General features: G+C 42.5%; 1 protein-coding gene across 2 annotated transcripts in view; it reads left to right on the top strand.

The window, feature by feature from the left end:
* The window catches only part of aldh16a1 (aldehyde dehydrogenase 16 family, member A1), a 75,145-nt gene that overhangs the window by 34,530 nt on the left and 17,436 nt on the right, over window positions 1-23,179 (top strand). For both annotated transcript variants that reach the window (XR_009443032.1, XM_048521157.2), the window contains exons 6-12: window positions 2,423-2,607; window positions 6,168-6,320; window positions 7,148-7,345; window positions 13,467-13,565; window positions 19,345-19,481; window positions 19,830-19,935; window positions 22,980-23,140. Coding sequence is in view for 1 of the 2 variants with exons in the window: in XM_048521157.2 (XP_048377114.1) it covers window positions 2,423-2,607; window positions 6,168-6,320; window positions 7,148-7,345; window positions 13,467-13,565; window positions 19,345-19,481; window positions 19,830-19,935; window positions 22,980-23,140 (1,039 nt within the window). In the remaining variant the exon portion in view is untranslated. The remainder of the gene's footprint in view (window positions 1-2,422; window positions 2,608-6,167; window positions 6,321-7,147; window positions 7,346-13,466; window positions 13,566-19,344; window positions 19,482-19,829; window positions 19,936-22,979; window positions 23,141-23,179) is intronic.

Below are 23,179 nucleotides of genomic sequence, written 5' to 3'. Positions count from 1 at the left end.
GTGATTTAAAATTCAGCTGTTTTATAACAGGAGGAATACCGTCAATACAATGGGAGAAATTAAGAAATTAGAAATTAGTACAATTTTTTGTAATACATGACAGATACGGAAATATGAATTTTGAATGGAAAATATTGCCAGAAAATGTAACAACAGGATGCAAGGTTTTGTAGAAGGGGTGTGTGCAGATATGTAATTGATAAGTGTGAAATGATAGTTCAAAACGATGGAAATAATTTGAAGTATGTTTTTGAATAATACTGCTTGCTTTGTGTTTTTGCTTCCACTTCTTGCTGTTCGTTGATTGCACTGTAAGATTTATTTTGAGAAAGCTACCTTTAACATTGCTTTATTGCGCCCACTTTATTCATGCTCGCACTGTCTATTAATTGTGAAAGCATTTTGTTTTGGAGGAGACGGTTCCATAATCGGTATTCAGTCAATCATTGGCTGTGTTGTTGTACTCTTTTGAATCAGAAGATTGTTGGATCCAGAGGTAATGGGAACTGCACATGCTGGTGAATCCAAGATAACAAGGTGTGGAGCTGGATGAACACAGCAGGCCAAGCAGCCTCTTAGGAGCACAAAAGCTGACGTTTCAGGCCTAGACTGGTAAGAGTCTAGGCTCGAAACATCAGCTTTTGTGCTCCTAAGATGCTGCTTGGCCTGCTGTGTCCCTCCAGCTCCACAGATTGTTGAATCCAACCCAGTTCCATAGATTTTAAACATAGTTTAAAAAGGCATTTGGCACGCTTGCCTTCAGTGCTCAGTCCTTTGGGTATAGGAGTTGGGATGTCATGTTGACATTGTACAGAACATTGGTGAGGGCTCTTCTGGATTCTTGTGTCCAATTCTGGTTGCCAGTTTATAGGAAGAATATTATTAAGCGGGAGAGGATTCAGAAGAAATTTACCATGGTATGGAAGATTTGAGTTATAAAAGAAACCTGGATAGGCTGGGATTTTTTTTTCACTGGAGCACAGGAGGTTGAGAAGTTATAGAAGTTTATAAAATAATGAGGGCTATACGTAGAGCTAATGGTAGTTGTCTTTTCCTTTGGCTGGAGGATTTCAAGATTAGAGGGCACATTTTTAAAGTGAGAGCAGAGAGATTTAAAAAATACATGAGGGGCAATTTTTTTTACACAAGGGTGTTTAGCATGTGGAATGAACTTCGTGAGGAAGTGGTGGATTTGGGTACAAATGCGGCATTTAAAAAGCATCACATGAATAGGAAAGGTTTGGAGGGATATGGGTGAGGAGCAGACAGGTGGAACTAGTTTAGTTGGGAGTATGTTCAGCATAGAATGGTTGGACTGAAGGGCCTGTTCCTGTGCTGTATGACCCTATGACTCTAATGTATGAGCTGACTCTTGAGGGCAGAATGGAGGGGATATCGCACTTTTGGAGGTACTGTGTTTCAGATGAGATGTTCAACCAGGCCTCTACCCTGAAATCTTAGTGTTAGAAAGATTCATCGTGGTGGGGGAAGCAACATTTCATTGGTGCTTTGGCTAACATTTGTCTCCAAAGCACCATTAGTGAAACCTATGATTTAACCATTTATCCCTTTTCTGTTTCCTTACATTATCTGACAAACTGTGTTCAATTCTAATCACCCTGCTAGAGGAAAGATATGACGTTACTGGAGTTGGAGAGTTTGAGCCAAAGAGAGAGGCTGAATATGCTGTGACTCTTTTCCCCGGACTAGTGTCAGAGACTGATAGGTGACATTTCAGAAGTTTAGAAAATCACAAGGGATGTGGATAGGGTCAAGAGCCAAGGTTATTTCCCCAGGGTAGGGGAGTCCAAAACTAGAGGGCATAGGTTTAAGGTGAGAGGGAAAGATTTAAAAGGGACTTAAGGGGCATCTTTTCCACGGATAGGGGAGTGTGTGTATGGAATGAGCTGGCAGAGGAAGTGGTGGAGACTGGTACAATTACAATATTTAAAAGGTATCTGGATGGGTACATGAATAGGAAGGGTTTAGTGGGATGTAGGCCAAATGCTGGCAAATGGGACTAGATTAATTTAGGATATCTGGTCAGCATGGACAAGTTGGACTGAAGGGTCTGCTTGTGTGCTGTACATTTCTATGACTCTATCCAAACTGTGAATGCATTTTAAATGACTTAACAGGTGTAAAATGCTTTGGAACTGTGATTATGGCAGATTCTATTATAAATCCAAGTTATTTCTTTCAATCAAAGTCAAAGGTTTACAAGCAAGACATTAATGATGCAGTAATGTAATACAGTTCAGATTTATTGAATAAATTTAATTCATAGTGCAATGATGATTGGATTGAAATTTTTAACTATAATGAATGTTAGTCTGAAGTTTGACTGGTGAAGTTCATACAGAATAGTTGCAATGCTTTAAATGCCCATGTCCTGTCTGACTCATTCCCCTCTGAATCTCAGGTAACACAGTTGTATTGAAACCAGCCTCATACACGAGACTGACTGCCCTACTGTTTGCTGAGATCTGTGCGGAGGCTGGCCTCCCACCTGGCGTGTTCAACGTGGTGACGGGAAATGGAGCTTTTGGCAGCAAACTGGCGATGCATCAAGATGTGGACAAGGTCGCTTTCACCGGCTCTACCACGGTACTGCATTGGATAAATTCTTAGAGACGTTTCTCTTAAATCTGTTTATCTGGCCCCAGCTCACCCTGTCTCGCTTTTAAAACCCTGTGGTCTTTAAGTCAGCCTTGTCCCTTGCTGCACTTACTTCTTGCCGTCTGGAATTCAAGTGCCAACCTGCTGTCCATGTTACTTTGTACAAATCTGACAACATGTGTGTCGTGACATTGAATTGTCTGTCACTTGACCAGCTGCTATTAGTGACAAGTGGATGTGACCCACTAATAGCTCTGTGGGGAAAAAGAGGCCAATCTTTTGAATGGAAGTCTGTAGTGCAGTTATTTGAGCATTGGCTTCTGCTGTTTTCAGGATCTTTCTTAAGCGTATTCAGGCTAAGATTTCAAGATTTTCAATCAATAAGGGAGTCAAGGATTATAGGGAATATGCAGGAAGGTGGATTTGAGGATTAACAGATCAGTCCAGATCTCACTGAGAAAGCTCTGCCGTCCAGTCGGAAGAAAAGAGCAGAATCAGGCCAATGTCTTAAGGTTTTTAACCAGTCAGCAAGTGTAGTTGCCTTGGAGTAAAGGTACTGCGGCTTTATTACTAAGCTCATTAAAGGAGCAAGGCTGGTCTTTGGTTTCATGTCTGGTTCCATGGAAGAAGGTAGAAATGGCTTTGGCATTTCTTACTGGATGCCAAGTGTTCACTTCTGCTTTTGGGTAATAGTATCCTGTCTCAAAGTGCAATTAATCTTCAAAAGTTGGAGAACTTTAAAAGAGTTTATTTCTATATCTCCACAACCATGTCCCTGATAAATGGAATGAACCAAGGCCTGTAGCCTTCCTGAGTGGTCAGATAAAATGTAAGTCTATTACCCTCGTTAGAAAGCCAGTTTATTTGCAATTTCCAGTGTAATGTTAATACAAATGAAATGGCTGGGTTTTGCCAGCACCTTTCATAACTCTTAGCTTTTAGTGCAAATGTTTAAATGCTAACTCTTAAAAACATTAAGTGCGCTTGTGAACATTAATAGAAGCTTACTCTACATCAAATCTGCACTGAACTTGCCCTTGGAAGTACCTTTTTAAAAAAAGGCTAGAGGCAGCCTTTTATTTTTGTATTTAACTCCTACTATACTGTCCTGAATGTATTTCGATTTCGAAGATATTTGTGTTCTCTATTTATATCTAGCTATCCAACTGAACAAACCCGGCCTTACTTGCAAACAAGATAGAGGAGTTGATGGCATCCATTGTCTGAAATGGGAAGCATAATACTCATTACCTTTTGATGTAAAAGCATCAGAAAGAAGATAATATACAATCAGCTGGGCTTTATTTATTGGTACTGTGTTTCATTTTTTGGTGTGAGGCTAAATGTTCTTCCTGTAAATCACAAGGGGCTTTACATCAAATAATGTTATGTTTCTGAATCTGCTGCTTTAACTGCATAGAAACTGACATTTAATTAGAAGAGCTTTAGTAAAGAAGCCGAAAACAAAATGAGAGGGAGAATTGTGCACATCCAGCCTGATGGGGCATGTGTCTAGCATAATTATTCAACATCTTGCTGTTCAGATTCACTGGCTAACTGACTTCATACTAGTCATCCAACACTAAACCTGTTAGCTCATTGTGTTTCAATGTTGGAAGATACAGGGCCAACTGTAAAACAGAGTAATGCATTCCCTTTGGTCCTGCAATGACCTTCCAGCCCCCTTTGACAGATTTTATAAAATTCCATTGACTTGTAGATGTGAACGATTGTGTTAAAATCCCCATTCTGTCTGCTGTAGCATGATCCTAAGCCAGAAACATAATTAGGTATTGAGAACTGTGCAACTCAATTTGGGTGTCAGTGAAAAGGTTTGCAGCTTTTTTGCCAGCTTTCCCTGATAACCAATGTTTGAAATACTTTGTGCATTGCTAAGCTGAACAGAACAGCCGTAAGCTTTTGGCCTCAAATCTGAAATAAATTTATTGGGCCAACAATTAGTGTGCTGTAATCAGTGTCAGTATCGCTGAACAAGCGAGGCGGGAGGGAAGGTGATGAAATACGAACCAGGGATCTAGATTCTGATCCTGCTTCATAAACTGGCATTGAGCATAGGGTAGCTCATCTTCCTTGAATAAATGTTCACCTGATTCCATTGCCTCATCTCTCTCACAACAAGCAAGCATTGAAGGAATGTGCTGGAAGGCTGGTTATGCTCACAGAACTGTGGCAGAGTGAAAAATCATTAGTGCCTTCAGAAAAGGGACAAAATCTGAAGGGGAGAGAAAACTTCAACAGTAAGCCTTCAGAAGCTGCCCACAAGGAATTAGTCAGTGTAAGGGGAACTTCCTGGAGATGTCGACTAGCAGGAGATGGATATTGAAGGGCAGAGAACTTGCTGATGAGGAAATAACTGGTTGCTGTAATTCATCCCTGTAGAGCAATTCCTTCCAGCCCTCTGCTAACAACTTCTGCGGAATGTTGGGCTTCTCTCCTTTTGTGAGAGAGCAGACTTTGTGGTGACCTAATTAAATCATAGAATCTCTGTAGAGTGGATTCAGGCCATTCGGCCCAACGAGTTCACACTGATCCTCCAAGGTGTAAGCCACACAGACTGACCCTGTCCCCGTAACACTTCGTTCTCTGTGGCTAAACCACCTAGCTTGCACATTCCTGGAAACTGTGTGCAGTTTAGCATGGCCAACTCACCTAACCTGCACGTCTTTGGACTGTGGGAGGAAACCAGAGTACTATGAGGAAACCCACTCGACAAGGGGGAGAACATACAAACTCCACACAAACAGTCGCCCAAGAGTGGAATCACACCTGGATCCTTAGCACAGTAATGCAGCAGTGCTAATCACTGAGCCATCGTGCCAAGAAATTGAGAGAAAATTTATCCTGACAAATTGTTCTCTTTTGCAAACGGTTAAAAATAGGAAATTAGGCGTAAAAAGAAAAGTCAAGAGGAAATGTTTTCATCCACAAGGATGATTGATTCAGGGAATAGGCTTCCAGAAAAGGCTGTGAGATGCGGTGTAACTGGCTTCAAGATCCCATGTTTCGAGAGCCATCATGTCACGGTGGGTAAACCTCAGTAATTGAATCTTAGTTTGATTTGGTGATTAATCAATATTTAAAGCTAGTTTCTTTTTAAAAGGTAAAGATGTTGGGTTTTGGCCTTTTAATCCTTTTTAAATGGGAACAGAACAAATAGGAACTGGAGTAGACCATCTTTCCCTGAGATCTACTCCGACATTCAATATAGTTACAACAGACCTCCTAAACCCTTGCTTTCTACCCCCAAAACTCCATATCCCATGATTCCCGGAGAGTCCAAAAATCTAATTTACTTTCTTAATGAAGGATCATTCACAAACCCCTTAGAGATTAGGCCATCCTGAAAATTCAGAGTGAATGAGTTTCTTCTCACCTTGACCCTCATCCTTTATATTGTGTTCTATACTTCCCAGCCAAGGGAATCGACCTCTGCATCCACCCTGTCAAACCCCTTTAAAAATTCATTTTAAATCCTATAAGGAACTTCTTTGTTTCTGATTACTGAACCTTTTTAATGTGTCACGCAGGTCGGTCAGCTCCTCCGTCGATCTACAGCTGGCACTGGCAAGAAACTATCACTGGAACTTGGTGGGAAATCTCCTTTCATTGTGTTTGATACAGCTGATTTGGACAGTGTGGTGGAAGGCCTTGTGGATGCAATTTGGTTCAACCAAGGACAGGTGAGACCCACAGCTGTGTGTTTAGCTTAGGCATGTTATATATTTTCCAACCAAGAAGCACCCAAAAGTATGTGCCATTGTCACAAATATTTAGCTTTTTTTGGCAGTTTTTCCCTTCATTATGTAATAACATACTTCCAAAGGCAAAGATTGCAACCTGCCAAGGCTGGCATATAAAGAAGAATAGCCCATTGGGTAAAAGACACAGAAGGCTACCATTCCCTTTTGGAACATGTTTCAGTGTTCAAGTTGATGTCCTGGCTGAGAACAGCCAACTCAACACAATTGCTGTCTGGATTTACAGATTCCTCTCGCTTTTACAGTATGATGGCCAGTTTCACAAGGATGGATGATTTTCCAAGAGGGTGTTCTCCACTTGGTAGCAAGCTTTGTCTTCCTGAGGTCAGGGTGTTTTGAAGCAAACGGTTGGAGCTTTTACATGCTGTGTTGCTATGGCTTCCCTCACCACTTGCATGCAGTCTCTCGCTCAAGATTTGAAAAACTTCAAACTTTGTCGTTAACGTAGGTTTGGTAGTAGAGGGCATAGTAGGAAATGTGTCATAGTTTGGGTGCCTCTCCACAAGCACAGTTAACAGATTTGACTTTATCTGAACTTTTGCATCAGTGACACCAGTCCTGAACTTGATTAGTACTGGGCAAGGGGAGCTTTACTCTTCTAATCTGTCGATGAAATCTATGGTACTAACGCTGAATTGAAAGTGTTTCACACCTGGTATTATTATCGCTTAATTTGAGTATTAAACAGTGATAGCTAGAAGATAAATTGCTGTCGATCTCCTCAGGATTATGGTGTTTCTCTGTTGTAGGTTTGCAGTGCAGGCTCTCGACTGCTAATACAGGAGTCAATTGCTGACAAGCTGATTGACCAGCTAAAGCAGCGAATGCAGCGCCTCCGTGTAGGTGACAGTCTGGACAAGGGCATTGACATGGGTGCATTGGTGGACGAATCACAGAAGAAGACGATCATGGAATATGTAGAGCAGGCGAGGAGTGAAGGAGCAGAGGTGAGAGGTTAAAAATCATACTTTGTAAAATTTATTCACCAGTTGCGAATGTCACTGACCAGGCCAGCATTTATAGCCCTCCCCTAACTGCCAGCAGGCAGTTAAGAGTGAACCATATTGTTGTAGACCTGGAGTGACATGTATGTCAGAAGAAGTAAGGACAGCAGTTTCCTTTTCTAAAGAATCTTAGTGATCCAGATAGGTTTCTCTGACAATCCTCAATGGTTTCATGGTCATGGGAACTTCGAACAGAATGGTACAACACAGGAAATAGGCCCTTTGGCCCACAATGTTGTGCTGAACATGATGTCAAATTAAACTAGTCCCTTCTGCCTGTCCCTGGCTCTCATTCCCTGCATGTTCATATGCTTACCTAAACGCCCTTCAAATGCCCCTATCATATCTGCCTCCATCACCACCCCTCACAGTACATTCCAGACTGTTTGTTTTTTTTAAAAGACTTGTCCCTCACATCTCCTTTGAACTTTTTCCCTCTCACCTTAAATGCATGCCCCCTAGTATTAAACATTTCAATTCTGGGGGCAAAAGATTCTGACCATCAATGCTATCTATGCATCCCATAATTTAATAGACTTCTATCAAGTCTCCCTTCAGCCTCCGCCACTCCAGAGAAAACAGCCCAAGTTTTTCTAGCCTCTCCTTATAGCTCATGCCATATAATCCAGGCAGCCTCCTGGTAAACCTCTTGTGCACCCCTCTCTAAAGCTTCCACATCCTTGCTGCAATGTTGTGATCAGAATTGAGCACAGGACTCGATAATGGCCTAAATCTGGACCTCTGAAATAATAATCTAGTGTTAATGTCACCAGCCATTGCCTCCCCTTAAGTTCAGCTCCACGTCCTAACAGTCAGCTATTGTTTCTATTTCATATGTTTGGTTCCTACACACTAAGCTGGCATTAGTCTGTGAACGGTTCCTACATTTGCATAAATGATTAAGTTATGCACAACTTGATGCTAGCTGGTACGTTAAGGAGATCATCTATTCATAGAACATAGAACATTCAGCACAGTACAGGCCCTTCGGCCCTCGATGTTGTGCCGACCTGTCATACCGATCTGAAGCCCATCTAACCTACACTATTCCATGTACGTCCATATGCTCATCCAATGACGACTTAAATGTACCTAAAATTGGCGAATCTACAACGTTGAAGGCAAAGCGTTCCATTCCCTTACTACTCTCTGAGTAAAGAAACTACCTCTGACATCTGTCCTATATCTTTCACCCCTCAATTTAAAGCTACGCCCCCTCGTGCTCGCCGTCACCATCCTAGGAAAAAGGCTCTCCCTATCCACCCTATCTAACCCTCTGATTATTTTATATGTTTCAATTAAGCCACCTCTCATCCACCTTCTCTCTAACGAAAACAGCCTCAAGTCCCTCAGCCTTTCCTCGTAAGACCTTCCCTCCATACCAGGCAACATCCTAGTAAACCTCCTCTGCACCCTTTCCAAAGCTTTCACATTCCTTCTTATAATGCGGTGACCAGAACTGTACACAATACTCCAAGTGCGGCCGCACCAGAGTTTTGTACAGCTGCAGCATAACCTCTTGGTTCCGGAACTCGATCCCTCTATTAATAAAAGCTAAAACACTGTATGCCTTTTTAACAGCCCTGTCAACCTGGGTGGCAACTTTCAATGATCTGTGTACATGGACACCGAGATCTGTCTGCTCATCTACGCTACTAAGAATCTTACCATTAGCCCAGTACTTTGCCTTCCAGTTACTCCTACCAAAGTGCGTCACCTCACATTTGTCTGCATTAAACTCCATTTTCCACCTCTCAGCCCAGCTCTGCAGCTTATCTATGTCTCTCTGCAACCTACAGCATCCTTTGTCACTATCCACAACTCCACTGACCTTAGTGTCATCTGCACATTTACTAACCCATCCTTCTACGCCCTCATCCAGGTCATTTATAAAAACGACAAACAGCAGTGGACCCAACACCGACCCTTGCGGTACACCACTAGTAACTGGTCTCCAGGATGAACATTTCCCATCAACTACCACCCTCTGTCTTCTTTCAGCAAGCCAATTTCCGATCCAAACTGCTATATCTCCCACAATTCCATTCCTCCGCATTTTGTACAATAGCCTATTGTGGGAAACCTTATCGAACGCCTTGCTAAAATCCATATACACCACATCAACCGGTTTACTCTCATCTGCCTGTTTGGTCACGTTCTCAAAGAACTCAATAAGCTTTGTGAGGTATGACCTACCCTTCACAAAACCATGCTGACTATCCCTAATCAATTTATTCTTTTCTAGATGATTATAAATCCCATCCCTTATAACCTTTTCCAACACTTTACCAACAACTGAGGTAAGGCTCACTGGTCTGTAATTACCAGGGTTGTCTCTACTCCCGTTCTTGAACAGGGGAACCATATTTGCTATCCTCCAGTCGTCTGGCACTATTCTTGTAGACAATGACGAGTTAAAGATCAATGCCAAAGGCTCGGTAATCTCCTCCCTGGCTTCCCGGAGGATCCTAGGATAAATCCCATCCGGCCCAGGGGACTTATCTATCTTCACCCTCTGTAGGATTTCTAATACCTCTTCCTTGTGAACCTCAATTCCACCTAGTCTAGTAGCCTGTATCTCAGTATTCTCCTTGACAACATTGTCGTTTTCTAGAGTGAATACTGTTGAAAAATATTCATTTAGCGCTTCCCCTATCTCCTCTGACTCCACACACAACTTCCCACTACTATCCTTGATTGGGCCTAATCTTACTTTCATCATTCTTTTATTCCTTAAATACCTATAGAAAGCCTTAGGGTTTACCCTGATCCTATCCGCCAACCACTTCTCATGTCTCCTCCTGGCTCTTCTGAGCTCTCTCTTTAGGTCTTTCCTGGCTACTTCGTAGCCCTCAAGCGCCCTAACTGAGCCTTCACATCTCATCCTAACATAAGCCTTCTTCTTCCTCTTGACCAGAGATTCCACCTCCTTCGTAAACCACGGCTCCCGTACTCTACAGCTTCCTCCCTGCCTGACAGGTACATACTTATCTCGGACACACAGGAGCTTTCCTTGAATAAGCTCCACATTTCTAATGTGCCCATCCCCTGCAGTTTCCTTCCTCATCCTATGCTCCCTAAATCTTGCCTAATCTCATCGTAATTTCCTTTCCCCCAGCTATAACTCTTGCCCAGTGGTATACACCTATCCCTTTCCACCACTAAAGTAAACATAACAGAATTGTGATCACTATCACCAAAGTGCTCACCTACTTCCAAATCTAACACCTGGCCAGGCTTATTACCCAGTACCAAATCTAATGTGGCTTCGCCCCTTGTTGGCCTATCTACATACTGTGTCAGGAAGCCCTCCTGCACACACTGGACAAAAACTGACCCATCTACAGTACTCGAACTATAGTGTTCCCAGTCAATATTTGGAAAGTTGAAGTCCCCCATGACAACTACCCTGTCTCTCTCACTCCTATCGAGAATCATCTTTGCTATCTTTTCCTCTACATCTCTGGAACTATTCGGAGGCCTATAGGAAACTCCCAACAGGGTGACCTCTCCTTTCCTGTTTCTAACCTCAGCCCATACTACTTCAGTTGACGAGTCCCCAAACATCCTTTTTGCAACTGTAATACTGTCCTTGACTAACAATGCCACACCTCACCACCACCACCACCACCACACCCCCCCCCCCCCCCCCCCCCCCCCCCCCCCCACCCCTTACCATCTTCTCTGTTCTTACTGAAACATCTAAATCCCGGAACCTGCAACAACCATTCCTGTCCCTGCTCTATCCATGTCTCCGAAATGGCCACAACATCGAAGTCCCAGGTACTAACCCATGCTGCAAGTTCACCCACCTTATTCCGGATGCACCTGGCATTGAAGTAGACACATTTCAAACCAACTTCTTGCTTGCCGGTGCCATCTTGCGTCCCTGAAACTTTATTTCAGACCACCCTACTCTCAACCTTTTCTATAGTCGAACTACAATTTTGGTTCCCATCCCCCTGCTGAATTAGTTTAAACCCACCCGAATAGTCTTAGCAAATTTCCCCTCCCAGGATATCGGTACCTTTCTGGTTCAGGTGAAGACCATCTTGCTTGTAGGGGTTCCACCTACCCCAGAAAGAGCCCCAATTATCCAAGAATCCAAAACCCTCCCTCCTGCACCGTCCCTGTAGCCACATGTTCAACTCCTCACGTGTTCAACGTGCACTTTGGGAAATATTCTAAATGAAGCACAGGTACTGATATTTAATCTGTTGACTGATGAAGATTTTCCATTCAAGATCTCATTGCATTCTGTTTCACTCAAAAAGGAATGGATACGTGGTTAAAACATTCTGATTCTGACTTTAGTGGAATTTGAGGTACTGTGCTCCACCTCCCTTTTAAACTTATTCTTTCAATGAAATTGGAACTTGTATATCTCCATTTCTTGCTCTTATCATTTTCAACTTCTTAAGGCTGAAAAAGTTGGTGACTTCAAATTTCTTTGATCTAGTTTGGTGATCTATACTGTGTGTAAGTTAGCTCTGGAACCTAAAATTAATTCAATAATTGGTTTGGCAAATTGCGAGTCCGAATATCTTCTGTTTCAGTCCAGAAATATTGTATTGATGATTTCTCGTTCCCATCTCTCCTGAATGCTGTGCAACTGGTGTTGCCCACCATCCAACATCTCGCTCAATTCTGAAGACAATTCATTGAGTTTGAAACATTAACTCTGATCCTCTCTCCACAGGTGCTGCCAGACCTACTGAATTTCTCCAGCATTTTTATTCCTCATCCTGTTGCCTACCATGCACACGCAAACTTCTCAATGAATATTGAGAGACAATTTTACTAACCGGGATGTTGCAGCCAAGCCTGGTTGCGTCATCAATCATGTAGAAACGTGGTTTCGGTTGTGGTCTCTATTATCATATCTAGATGTATTCTTTTTCTCACCATGCATTTCCTGCCTGGGCTGTTGAGTCTAAGTGTGACGCTACCGCTTGAACTGGATGAGATGACAACTCAATGAAAAAACAGGAATTGCAACAGATCTGTTTAGTTCATTGCACATTGTACAGATCACAGGATCTTCAGGAAAAGCTTATGCTGTCAGATGTAAATCCGAGATTGGGAAACACTTGCCGAACAGACTTCAGTGTGCCAACTAGCAACAATTTACAATAATCTAGAAGCTATAGTCTACTACAAGCGACATGCATTCAATTACAGCGACCCATTCTGTCCAAACAAAAGGATCATGTCCAAGCTTTGTGCCTTTTTTAATTACCTAGAAGCTTGAGGATCTTTTAATCCCCCATTTCTCTTGCAAAGCAGTACATAGATGCATTGGAGCTGACTTGCCAATCATTTGGCACCTTTTTCATCTGCAGTATAAATCATTGCAGTCATTTTTAATTGAGTACTTTTGCATTTGCCCTGAGTGAAAGACAAAAATGCTTTGATAGCTGGTCTCTCAAGAATATTCAAATTTATACTTATGTAATCTTTTCTCCTGGTCAGTTCTAACAGTAGAGTTTTGGCTGAATACAACTGAGCGGAAAGATTGGATGGGCTGTAATTGTTTTCTTTGGAAGTGGAGGCTGGGGTGATACGTAATTGGGGTGTATTAATATTAGGGGACCTGAGACAGTGAATAGGAAGGACCTATTTCCCTCAATAACCAGGGAGCCTAGCTTGGAGTAAATTTGAGGTAAACGGTGGAAGAATTAAAGAGGAGTTGAGAATAGTTTTCATTTATGGGGTGACGGACGTCTGGAATAGTGACTGAAAGGGTGGTGGAGACAGGAACCCTTGTTGTACTAAAAATAAATTGACTGACACTGCAAGTACCATAATCTAGAGGGCTATAGATCAAGAACTGGAAAGTGGATGGTTGACTCCTTTTTTTAGGCTGACTCAGATTTGATGGACTGCATGGCCTCTTCCTGTGCTGTACATTTTTTCTGATTTTATGACTGACTAAAGTTTGGTAGCCTTCATTTTCCACAACCTCCATCTTGGACACGGAAGCTGAAGTATGGTTTTCTCTTTCCTGGACTTTTAGCAAGTTTTCACATCTCTCTCTCTCTCTCTCTCTCTCTCTCATATGCAGGTGTACCAGGTGTGTGAAGGAATGCCTCAGAAAGGTATCTTCTATCCACCCACCCTCATCACACATGTGAACACAGTCTCCCGTGTTGTCCAGGAAGAGGTAATTGAAATCTGCTGGAAGATCAGTTTCCATTTTCTTGTGGAGCCACTTGTTTAATGAGTGTGACCCTTTTCTTCCATATCTTCTATTTGCAAAATTGTAGAACATTAAAAAAGAAAGGCTTGCATTTTTCATGACCGTCAGATATCTCAAAATGCTTTACATACATAAAAAGAAGTACTTTCAAAGTGTAATCACTGTTGTGATCTAGTAGCTGTGTTGCACTTGGCAAGCTTTCACAGCTGTACTGTGATTGTATGACTGATTAGTCTGATCTTTGTGATGTTTGACTGTTAATATTAGCCAATATGAGACAACTGCTCTGTGTCTCTTGGAAATATGTCATTGGAGCTTTTACGTTCATTCAGGCGGTTAATTATTTTCACATTTCACCAACCTCACCATTTAACAAGATTCTGGGGCTCACCTGAAATTCAGAGGTCACTTGAGTCATGTGGCTATAACAGCAAGTCAGAGCCTGGCAATTCTATGGCACATAACTCACCTGACTCTCTGGAATCTGTTCACCATCTATAAGACACAACTCGGGAGTGTTGTTTAATACTCCCTCCTTGCCTGGGTAATTTCAGCTCCAGTAACACTCTAGAATGCTGCCGCGATCAAGAACAAAATAGCCTCCTTGACCGGCACCCCATCTCTCACCTTAAACATTCACTACTTCCATCATAGCATTATGTACCATCAACAGGATGGACAATTGCATCTTACCAAGGCTTCTTTAACAGTGTCTTCCAAACCTGTATCCTTTGCCACCTGGAATGATACATGAAAACACCATCACCAATAAGTTCACCTCCAAACCACACTGCATCCTAACCCGGAATTGTACTGCTGTTCTTTAATGTCATTGGTTCAAATCCTGGAGTTTTCTTAACAGCAGTGTAAGTGCCCTTTCATCATATGGACTTCAGTGGTTCAAATGGCAGCTTGAACTCCGCCTTTAGGACAATTAGGGATAGTAAAGAGCTACTGACCTTGTTAGTAACTGTCTCATCCTACAAATCCTGCCCAAAAGACAACAGTACAGCACTCTGTCAGTATTGTGCTAGATTGGCAGTCATGATTTGGGTTCAAGCCATGGAGTGGGACTTCAGCCTCTTGCTAATTCAGTGGCAAGTGTTACCTCCTGAGCTACTGCTGATATTAGTTAAGAGCGTACTCTATTTGTATTATTCTGCCTTTCTTTGTAGCTGAGGTCTGGCTTCCTGAGCACAAATCATGCACTAGTTCCTCTTTGCAGTAGCAATGTTTATGCTTTTGTGTAGATAATTAATGAGCTGTTGGATCATTGATGTCGCTGTAGCTAATCTTGTCTTCTTTTGAAGAGATGTTAAACCAAGGCCACTGACCGTCCCAAGTGGACCTAAAATGACCCATCTTGCTATTCCAAAGCAGAATGAGGGAGTTTTCCCCAGTGTCTATGTCATTAATTCTCATCTATTCAATAAAAGCAGATTATTTGGTCATTTGTTTCTGGGAGTTTGCTGTGGGTGAAATGGCTGCCCAATTCATTCCTTATAACACAGACTATCCAGCAAAAGTACCAGATTCACTAAAGTGATTTGAGATGTTGTACTTTATGGGGTTATTATATGTTCTTGTAATGTGACCGTGTTGCACACTCTGGTACAAGTTGAGTTCCACACAGATGTAGATACCTTGATAAACCAGGTAAATGTTATGCATTAATAATGGAGCTGGATGTGGTGGCTGCTGGGGAAAGGGGCTTGGCGTAACATGGATAGCACAGGTGGCAAAAGTTGGTCTACAAACTGTGATGAAAGTGCATCCAAAGTTCAGCAGAATGTGATTTGATTTCTGTGTTGGTTGAGCCTGAGTGAAGCCTGTGATGTTCTTTGCTTCAGACTGAGAAATTATTCTTGCTTTCAGCCTTTGATAGTAATGAAAACCATTTCTGATTAGGTCCAAGTATAACGTGAAAGACCGCCTTCTCTGTAAAATGTGCCAATTATTAACAAGATGCTCAGTCCAAGAGTTGTTCCGTGGCAGCATTAAATTCTGCCCTGAGATGGGCGCAAGGTTTATTGCAAGGGTTTCTTGATTATTCACTCGAGACAATTCAGCGTGGTGAGAAGGGGAGGGGTTCACTTTTTCAGAGAGAAAATAGTTTAGGGTGGGGGATCACCAAGTTGGAGGAAGAGAGAGTGACAGATCCTCTGTTTTGGGCAGATTCCATTTTAGAAATACAAACAGAAAATGTTGAAGAAACTCAGAATTGAAGAGTCATATTGGACACAAAACATTAATCTTGTTTCTTGCTCCACGGATGTTGCCAGACTTCCTCAGTTTCAATAACATCCACTGTTTTTATCTCAGATTTCCAAAATCCAACATATTTTACTTCTATTTAACCTTTTGATTTAGGAGTGCTGATAGTTACTGTACTGATGGGAACTGCTCCGATTCTGTACAGTTGAAAACCTAATGAGCGATTTAAAAGCACTTAGTAGCAGATATGCTGGGAAACTATGAAAGTAGGAAGGTTGTAAAGGACTCGGAAGAAGCCTGCATGTATTGATTAGTGAGTTTTGAGAAGACTTGTAGCTCAGGTTGAGGTTCTAGATGTGAGTTTGCTCGCTGAGCTGGAAGGTTAGTTTTCAGACGTTTCGTCACCATTCTAGATAACATCATCAGTGAGCCTCCGACAAAGCGTTGGTGTTATGTCCCGCTTTCTATTTATCTGCTTAGGTTTCCTTGGGTTGGTGATGTCATTTCCTCTGGTGATGTCATTTCCTGTTCTTTTTCTCAGAGGATGGTAGATTGATTTGGAGCCATTGTGTTTGATGGAGTTCCGGTTGGAATGCCATGCTTCTAAGAATTCTCGTGCGTGTCTCTGTTTGGCTTGTCCTAGGATGGATGTGTTGTCCCAATCAAAGTGGTGTCCTTTCTCATCTGTATGTAAGGATACGAGTGATGGTGGGTCATGTCGTTACGTGGGTCACTAGTATCCGTACATACAGATGAGAAAGGACACCACTTTGATTTGGACAACACATCCACCCTAGGACAAGCCAAACAGAGAGAGACACGAGAATTCCTAGAAGCATGGCATTCCAACAGGAACTCCATCAACAAACACATTGATTTGGAGCCAATCTACCATCCCCTGAGAAAAAGAACAGGAAATGACATCACCAGTGCAGGAAATGACATCACCAACCCAAGGAAACCTAAGCAGATAAATAGAAAGCAGGACTAGCGAGTTTTGAGAAAACTCAAAAGCAGGACATAACACCAGCGCTTCGTCGGAGGCTCACTGATGTTACCTAGAATGGTGACGAAACGTCTGAAAATGTATTGATTCTTTAGCACAACTGAGTGAGGGTTGAAAAGCCCATGAGTAGTATTTGCTTAATACACCCGAGCAAGATTGGAGCTTGGGGAAAACTCAGGGGCAAATCTAGTTTTGTGAAGTTAGCTCTCAGCATAAACTGTTGTCGTTCCAGAAAATAATTATTGAAATGCAGTTTTTGTAGCCAGGCAAGTGTGGACCCAGGGGAGCAGGGTGATTGATTAAAAAAGGAGCAGTCACTGCGGCAGTCCATGATGGAGTGGCTGTAGAGAGGGAATTTTGAGGCCAGATCTGCAATAGTAAATAATTGTAATTCCTTGTAAACACAGATCAGTACAGCGCAGGAACAAGCCCTTTGGCCAACCATGTCTGTGCTGACCATGATGCCATTTTAAGCTAACCTATCTACCTGCATGTGGTCCCTATCCCTCTCGTTCCTGTTCATATATCTGTCTATATGTCTCTTAAACATTGCTTTCATGCTTGCTTTGACCATCTCCCCAGCATCACGTTTCTGGCACCTACCACCCTCTGTATTTTCATAAAGAAAAGAAACAGCTGCCTCACATATCTCCTTCAAACTTTCCCTCTCTCACTTTAAACCTATGTGTCCGTATATTTGACATTTCCACTCTAGGAGAAAAAGGCTATCCACCCATACACGCTGCTTATCATTTTATTTATTTCTATCAGATCATACCTCAGCCTTCAACACTCTAGCAAAAACAATCCACTTTTGTCCAACTTCTCATTATAAGAAATACACTCCAATCCAGGTAACATTCTGGCAAACCTTATTTGCACTCTGCGTTAATGTCCTTCCTATATAGCAGTGATGAAAATTGCGCACACAACTCCAATTGTGGCCTATTTAAAGTTTTATCAAGCTGCAAAATGACTTGTCAACTTTTAAACTCAGTGCCCTAGCCATTGAAGGCAAACATAGCATATATACTTCTTTACCAGGGATCTATTGACTTCTACCTCTGATCCCTCTGTATACAAGTGCTTCTAAAGGTCCTACCATTCATTGTGTACTTTCCTCCTACATTTGCCTTCCCTAAATGCCTCGCCTCCCACTTAGTCGGATTAAACTCTATGTGCCAGTCTCTGCCTAATGTTCCAACTGATCTGTATCATTTGACAATGCTGCTCACTGCCACAACCCCAGCAATTTTCATGTCATCTGCAGATTTGCTAATGAGACCATCTACAAACAACTCAATCACTTATACATTTGTTATATATATTACAAACAGCAGAGGTCCCAGCACTTGTTCTTGTCAACCTCCAGTCAGAAGAACACCCCTGCACTACGATCTTTTGTCCTCTATGACTAAGTCAGTTTTGTATCCAAATTGCCAACTGACTGTGGATCCCATGTGACTTGATATTCTGGACCAGCCTACCATATGGGATCTTATCAAATGCTTTACTAAAGTCTGTGTAGACAACATCTGCTACCCCATCCTCATCACCTGTGTTACATTCCCAAAGAAACTCAAACAAATTTATGAGACCAGACCTCCTCGCACAAAGCTATGCTGACTGACCCTAATTTCCAAAGTCTAAATGAGAGTAAATGCTGTCCCTAAGAATCTTCACCAGTAATTTCCCTACCACTGATGTAAGGCTCACCGGCCTACAATTTTCTGAATTATCCCTGCTCCCCTTCTTAACCAGTGGAACAAATTTGGTTATTCTCCAGTCTTCTGGGACCTTGCCTATGGCTGAAGAGGACTCAAAGATCTCTGTCAAAGTCCCAGCAATTTCCTTTCTTGCCTCCCTCAGTATGCTAGGATAGATTCCATCCATTCCTGGGGAGAAGACACCCAACACCACTTCCGTCTTAATATTGACACGCACAAGAATATCACAGCCCTCCTAATCTTACCACCATCGATGTCCTTCACCTTGATGCATGCCAATGCAAAGCACTCATTAAGGGCCTCACCTACTTTCTCTGGTGCCACGGAAAAATTTTGCTCTTGAGAATCGCTGTATCATTCATGTCCTGGAGAGTTACCAAGACATCCTTTGGCATTTGTCTTGAAAATATTTACTGCTTAATTTGCGCTCTGGGGTGTTTGGTTGAAATATATTATCCATGTTTACCGCATACAAAATCTGGGTGTACATATGTTACGGATTCTATTACTGTTCTAATCTGTAAAGAAAAGTATGGTAAAACCATGCAGTCTTGTGGCTTTATTTTCTTAATAGGTCTCATGGAGCTCACCTATGGTCTGCTTTAAGAAGAAAGGTTACTGATCCCTAGCCATATTGTAACAACATTTGGGTAATTTCCTCCAGGTTCATAATATAGTTGGGGGTCGGGCCTGGGATTAAAACACAGGCATAAACTGTTTCTGGGCAGCAGGGAGAAAGTTTTGTGGATCTTTGTTGCTGTGACATTTAATAAGTAATCGCCCCTTAATTCCTTAGATCTTTGGACCAGTTTTGGTCGCTCTGACATTCCGAACAGCAAAGGAAGCTATTGCTTTGGCAAACAACTCACCATACGGACTCGCTGGCAGTGTTTGGACTGAAAACCTGCCACTGGCACTTGAAGTGGCAATGAGGTAATATTATCTGTGATCATTGATTGACTGGGGTGGCGTGTAGCATCTTCCCTACTTGTTCTTCCATCCTGTCTTGCATATTACCTCTGTATCTCTATTCCTCCTTTCTTACCAGCTTTTGCCTTTTTTCCTTTCTCGTATCATTTTACTACTTCTCTGCTTTTCCACTTTGCTGTCATCCTCTTTCCTCTGTCCCCTTGCCTCTTTACTTCTCTTTCCCACTCATCGCCTTATGCTACCTTTTCTTTCCTTCCTTTGTTTTTCTCTTCCCCTTGCCTTCGCATTCCTGCATCATTCACATTCACGCAGTTACTCTTCCAGATTTACTGACGAACATTCTCTCCTTAGTTTGAAGGCAGGAGCTGTCTGGGTGAACGGGCACAACATGTTTGATGCCGCAGCTGGCTTTGGTGGGTACAAGGAAAGTGGATTTGGACGAGATGGTGGAAAAGAGGTCAGTACTGGAGGACAGGTTATGAGTCCAATTCCATGACCAGTGGAACTGTTCTAAAGATTAAACTTGCATTCCCAATGTCTAATAAAACAAATTTTTGACACATGTTCTATGAGTGCAGTAAGATTTTCCATTTTCCATAATAGAAATTGAGAATTTGCCTCTAGCTTTGCGGGGTAGAGTGGGGAAAAGTATATCAGAAGGAAAACAGTGACTAATCAAAAGACCACAAGAAGGCAATCCAGAAAGAAAACCGCAATGTGCTGCCCTTCTGCAATGAAAATGCTATCCATTCTCGTGCGTTCTTGAATATGCAGCCTGTACAGTGTTTTACTGGATTGGTTTAGCTCCATATTGCCATGACACAGTCTGCAGCCATACCCCCAGTCCAATCAATTAAGAAGCACGGATTTGAGAGGAAATACAACGTAGAACTAGTCTGCATCAGCCATCAGCCATCATCTCTATCTGCAGTTGTAACCCTGCACAGTATTCCCTTCTCCTTCGTATGTTATTCCCTTAAGTGCATTTATAATATTCCTTTCAGCCATCCTCTGGGTAAAGAAGCTTCTTCTGAATTTCCTATTGGATTTCTGGTGACTGTCTTATTTTGTTGGTGTCTAGTTTTGCTTTTCATGAGAGGAAGAGTTCACTGTGTATCAAAACCTAGATAATTTTAAAGACTTCTGGATACAGGTGACATGGTGGCTCACCTTCCTCTCAGCGCCAGGGAACAGGCTCAATCCCACCCTCAGGTGACTGCATGGAATTTGCACATTCTCCCTGTATCTGTGTGGGTTTTTCTGGGTGCTATGGTTACCTCCCACAATCTAAAGATAGGCAGGTTAGGTGAATTGGCCGTGGGAAATGAGGGGTAAAAGGGTGGGGGGGGTGCAGTTGGTGACATGCTCTTCAGAAGTTTGATGTGGACTCAATGGGCCGAATGGCCCACTCCCACACTGTGTAGGGATTCTGTGAAAGTCATTAGAAAATCCCTTCTAAATATGTATGTCTCGCGTGTTCCTGTCATCATTCTTATCGATCATATTGACATCTTTTCCGGTGCCATTAGTATTGGGGTCAGTTAGCTCAGTTGGCTGGTTTGCAATGCAGAGTGATGTCATTGGCTTGGGTTCAATTTCTGCACTGGCTTAGGTTGCCATGAAGGACTCTCCTTCTTAACCTCTCCCCTCACCTTAGGCTTGGGGCCCGTCAGATTAAACCACCTTTAGCCACCTCTCTGTCTAACAGGGGAGCAAACCTACAGTCGAGCAAGACTATACTAAAGTGTCTTGTAGTTGTGGTAGGACTTTGGTCAGCAACAGCTTGATGCCCCTTTTTACAAAGGTCATGTTAAGCGATATATACAAAGCTAGATACATTTTTGAAAATACATACGAACATAAGAACGTAACACCTAGGAGCAGGAGTAGGCCATCTGGCCCCTTGAGCCTGGCCAGCCATTAATAAGATCATGACTGATCTTTGAGACTCAGCTCCACTTACCAGCCCACTCACCATAACCCTTAATTCCTTTAGTGTTCAAAACTTAATCTAGCCTTGCCTTAAAACATTTCAGTGAGGTAGCTTCAACCACTTCACTGGGCAGGGAATTCCACAGATTCTCATCCCTCTGGTTGAAGAAGTTTCTCCTGACTTCAGACCTTCATCTGCTTTCCTTTAATTTGAGGCAATGCCCTTTAGTTCTCGTTTCACCTGCTTGCGGAAACAACCTCCCTGCCTCCACCTTATCTATTCTCTTCATAATCTTATGTTTCTATAAGATCTCCCCTCATTCTTCCTGAATTCCAAGGAGTATAATCCCAGTCTACTCATTGTCTCCTCATAATCCAACCCTCTCAACTCTGGAATCAACCGAGTGAATTTCCTCTGCACCCCCTTCAGTGCTAGTATATCTCTTCTCAAGTAAAGAGACCAAAACTACTCTCAGTACTCCAGGTGTGGCCTCACCAGGACCCTATACAGCTGCAGCATATCCTCCCTGTTTTTAAACTCCATCCCTGGAGCAATGGTGGACAAAATTCCATTTGCCTTTTTAATTACCTGCTGCACCTGCAATCCCACCTTCAGCGATTCATGCACAAGGACACCCAAGTCCCTCTGCACAGCAGCGTGCTGCAGTTTTTTTACCATTTAAAACACAGTCCATTTTGCTGTTATTCCTACCAAAATGGATGACCTCACACTTATCAACATTGTACTCCATCTGCCAGACCTTTGCCCCACTCATTTAGGCTATCTATATCCCTCTGCAGACTTTCAGTGTCTTCTGCACACTTTGCTCTACCACTCACCTTAGTGTCATCTGCAAACTTTGACAAACCACACTTAGCCCCCAACTCCAAATCATCAATGTAAATTGTAAACAACTGAGGTCCCAACAATGATCCCTGAGGCACACCACTAGCTACTGACCGCCAACCAGAAAAAGACCCATTTACCCCTACTCTTTGCTTTCTACTGGTCTACCGATCCTCTATCCATGCCAATACATTACCTGTAATACCGTGCAACCTTATCTGATGTAGCAGCCTTTGGTGTGGCACCTTGTCAAATGCCTTCTGGAAATCTAGGTACACCACGTCCACTGGTTCCCCATTGTCCGCCATGCAAGTAATGTCCTCAAAGAATTCCACCAAATTACTTAAACATGGCCTATCCTTCATGAACCCATGCTGGGTGTTCCCAGTGGGACAATTTACATCCAGATGCCTTGCTATTTCTTCCTTAATGATAAATTCAAGCATTTTCCTCACTACCGAAGTTAAGCTAACTGGCCTACAGTTACCTACTGGATTAATGTAGTTAATGACCAGGAATTTCTTTAGACTCTTCCCTGTCAGAGAGTGTTCACCATGTGCTGATCATGGAAGTATACAGTTTACAAGACAAGGCTTGCCTTTTAGTTTAGGATCAATTTTCCAGTTGGTTGTGGCACACTACATTCCCATAACCCTGGGTGGAAGCATAAAGTTAGTTATTTACTGCTGGCCTTTCACCCTGCAACCCACTCTCCTGTTTAGGGCTTGTATGAGTATGTGAGGCCCGCATGGGAGGAAAGACCTCGTCCAAATCCAGGAGAAATCCAGTATAATACATTCGCAGCCATACAAGGAGCAGATCTTCCACCAATACCAGGTCAGATGACAAAACCCAAACTACTCCAGATTGATGCGGTTCCAAGGTGAGAAGAAGTGGGAATTTTGTCATGAAACCATGTAAA

Source organism: Stegostoma tigrinum, chromosome 38, assembly GCF_030684315.1.
Source record: "Stegostoma tigrinum isolate sSteTig4 chromosome 38, sSteTig4.hap1, whole genome shotgun sequence".
In the NCBI taxonomy this organism is placed as follows: Eukaryota; Metazoa; Chordata; class Chondrichthyes; order Orectolobiformes; family Stegostomatidae; genus Stegostoma; species Stegostoma tigrinum.
This window is presented reverse-complemented; position numbering and strand designations above follow the sequence as displayed.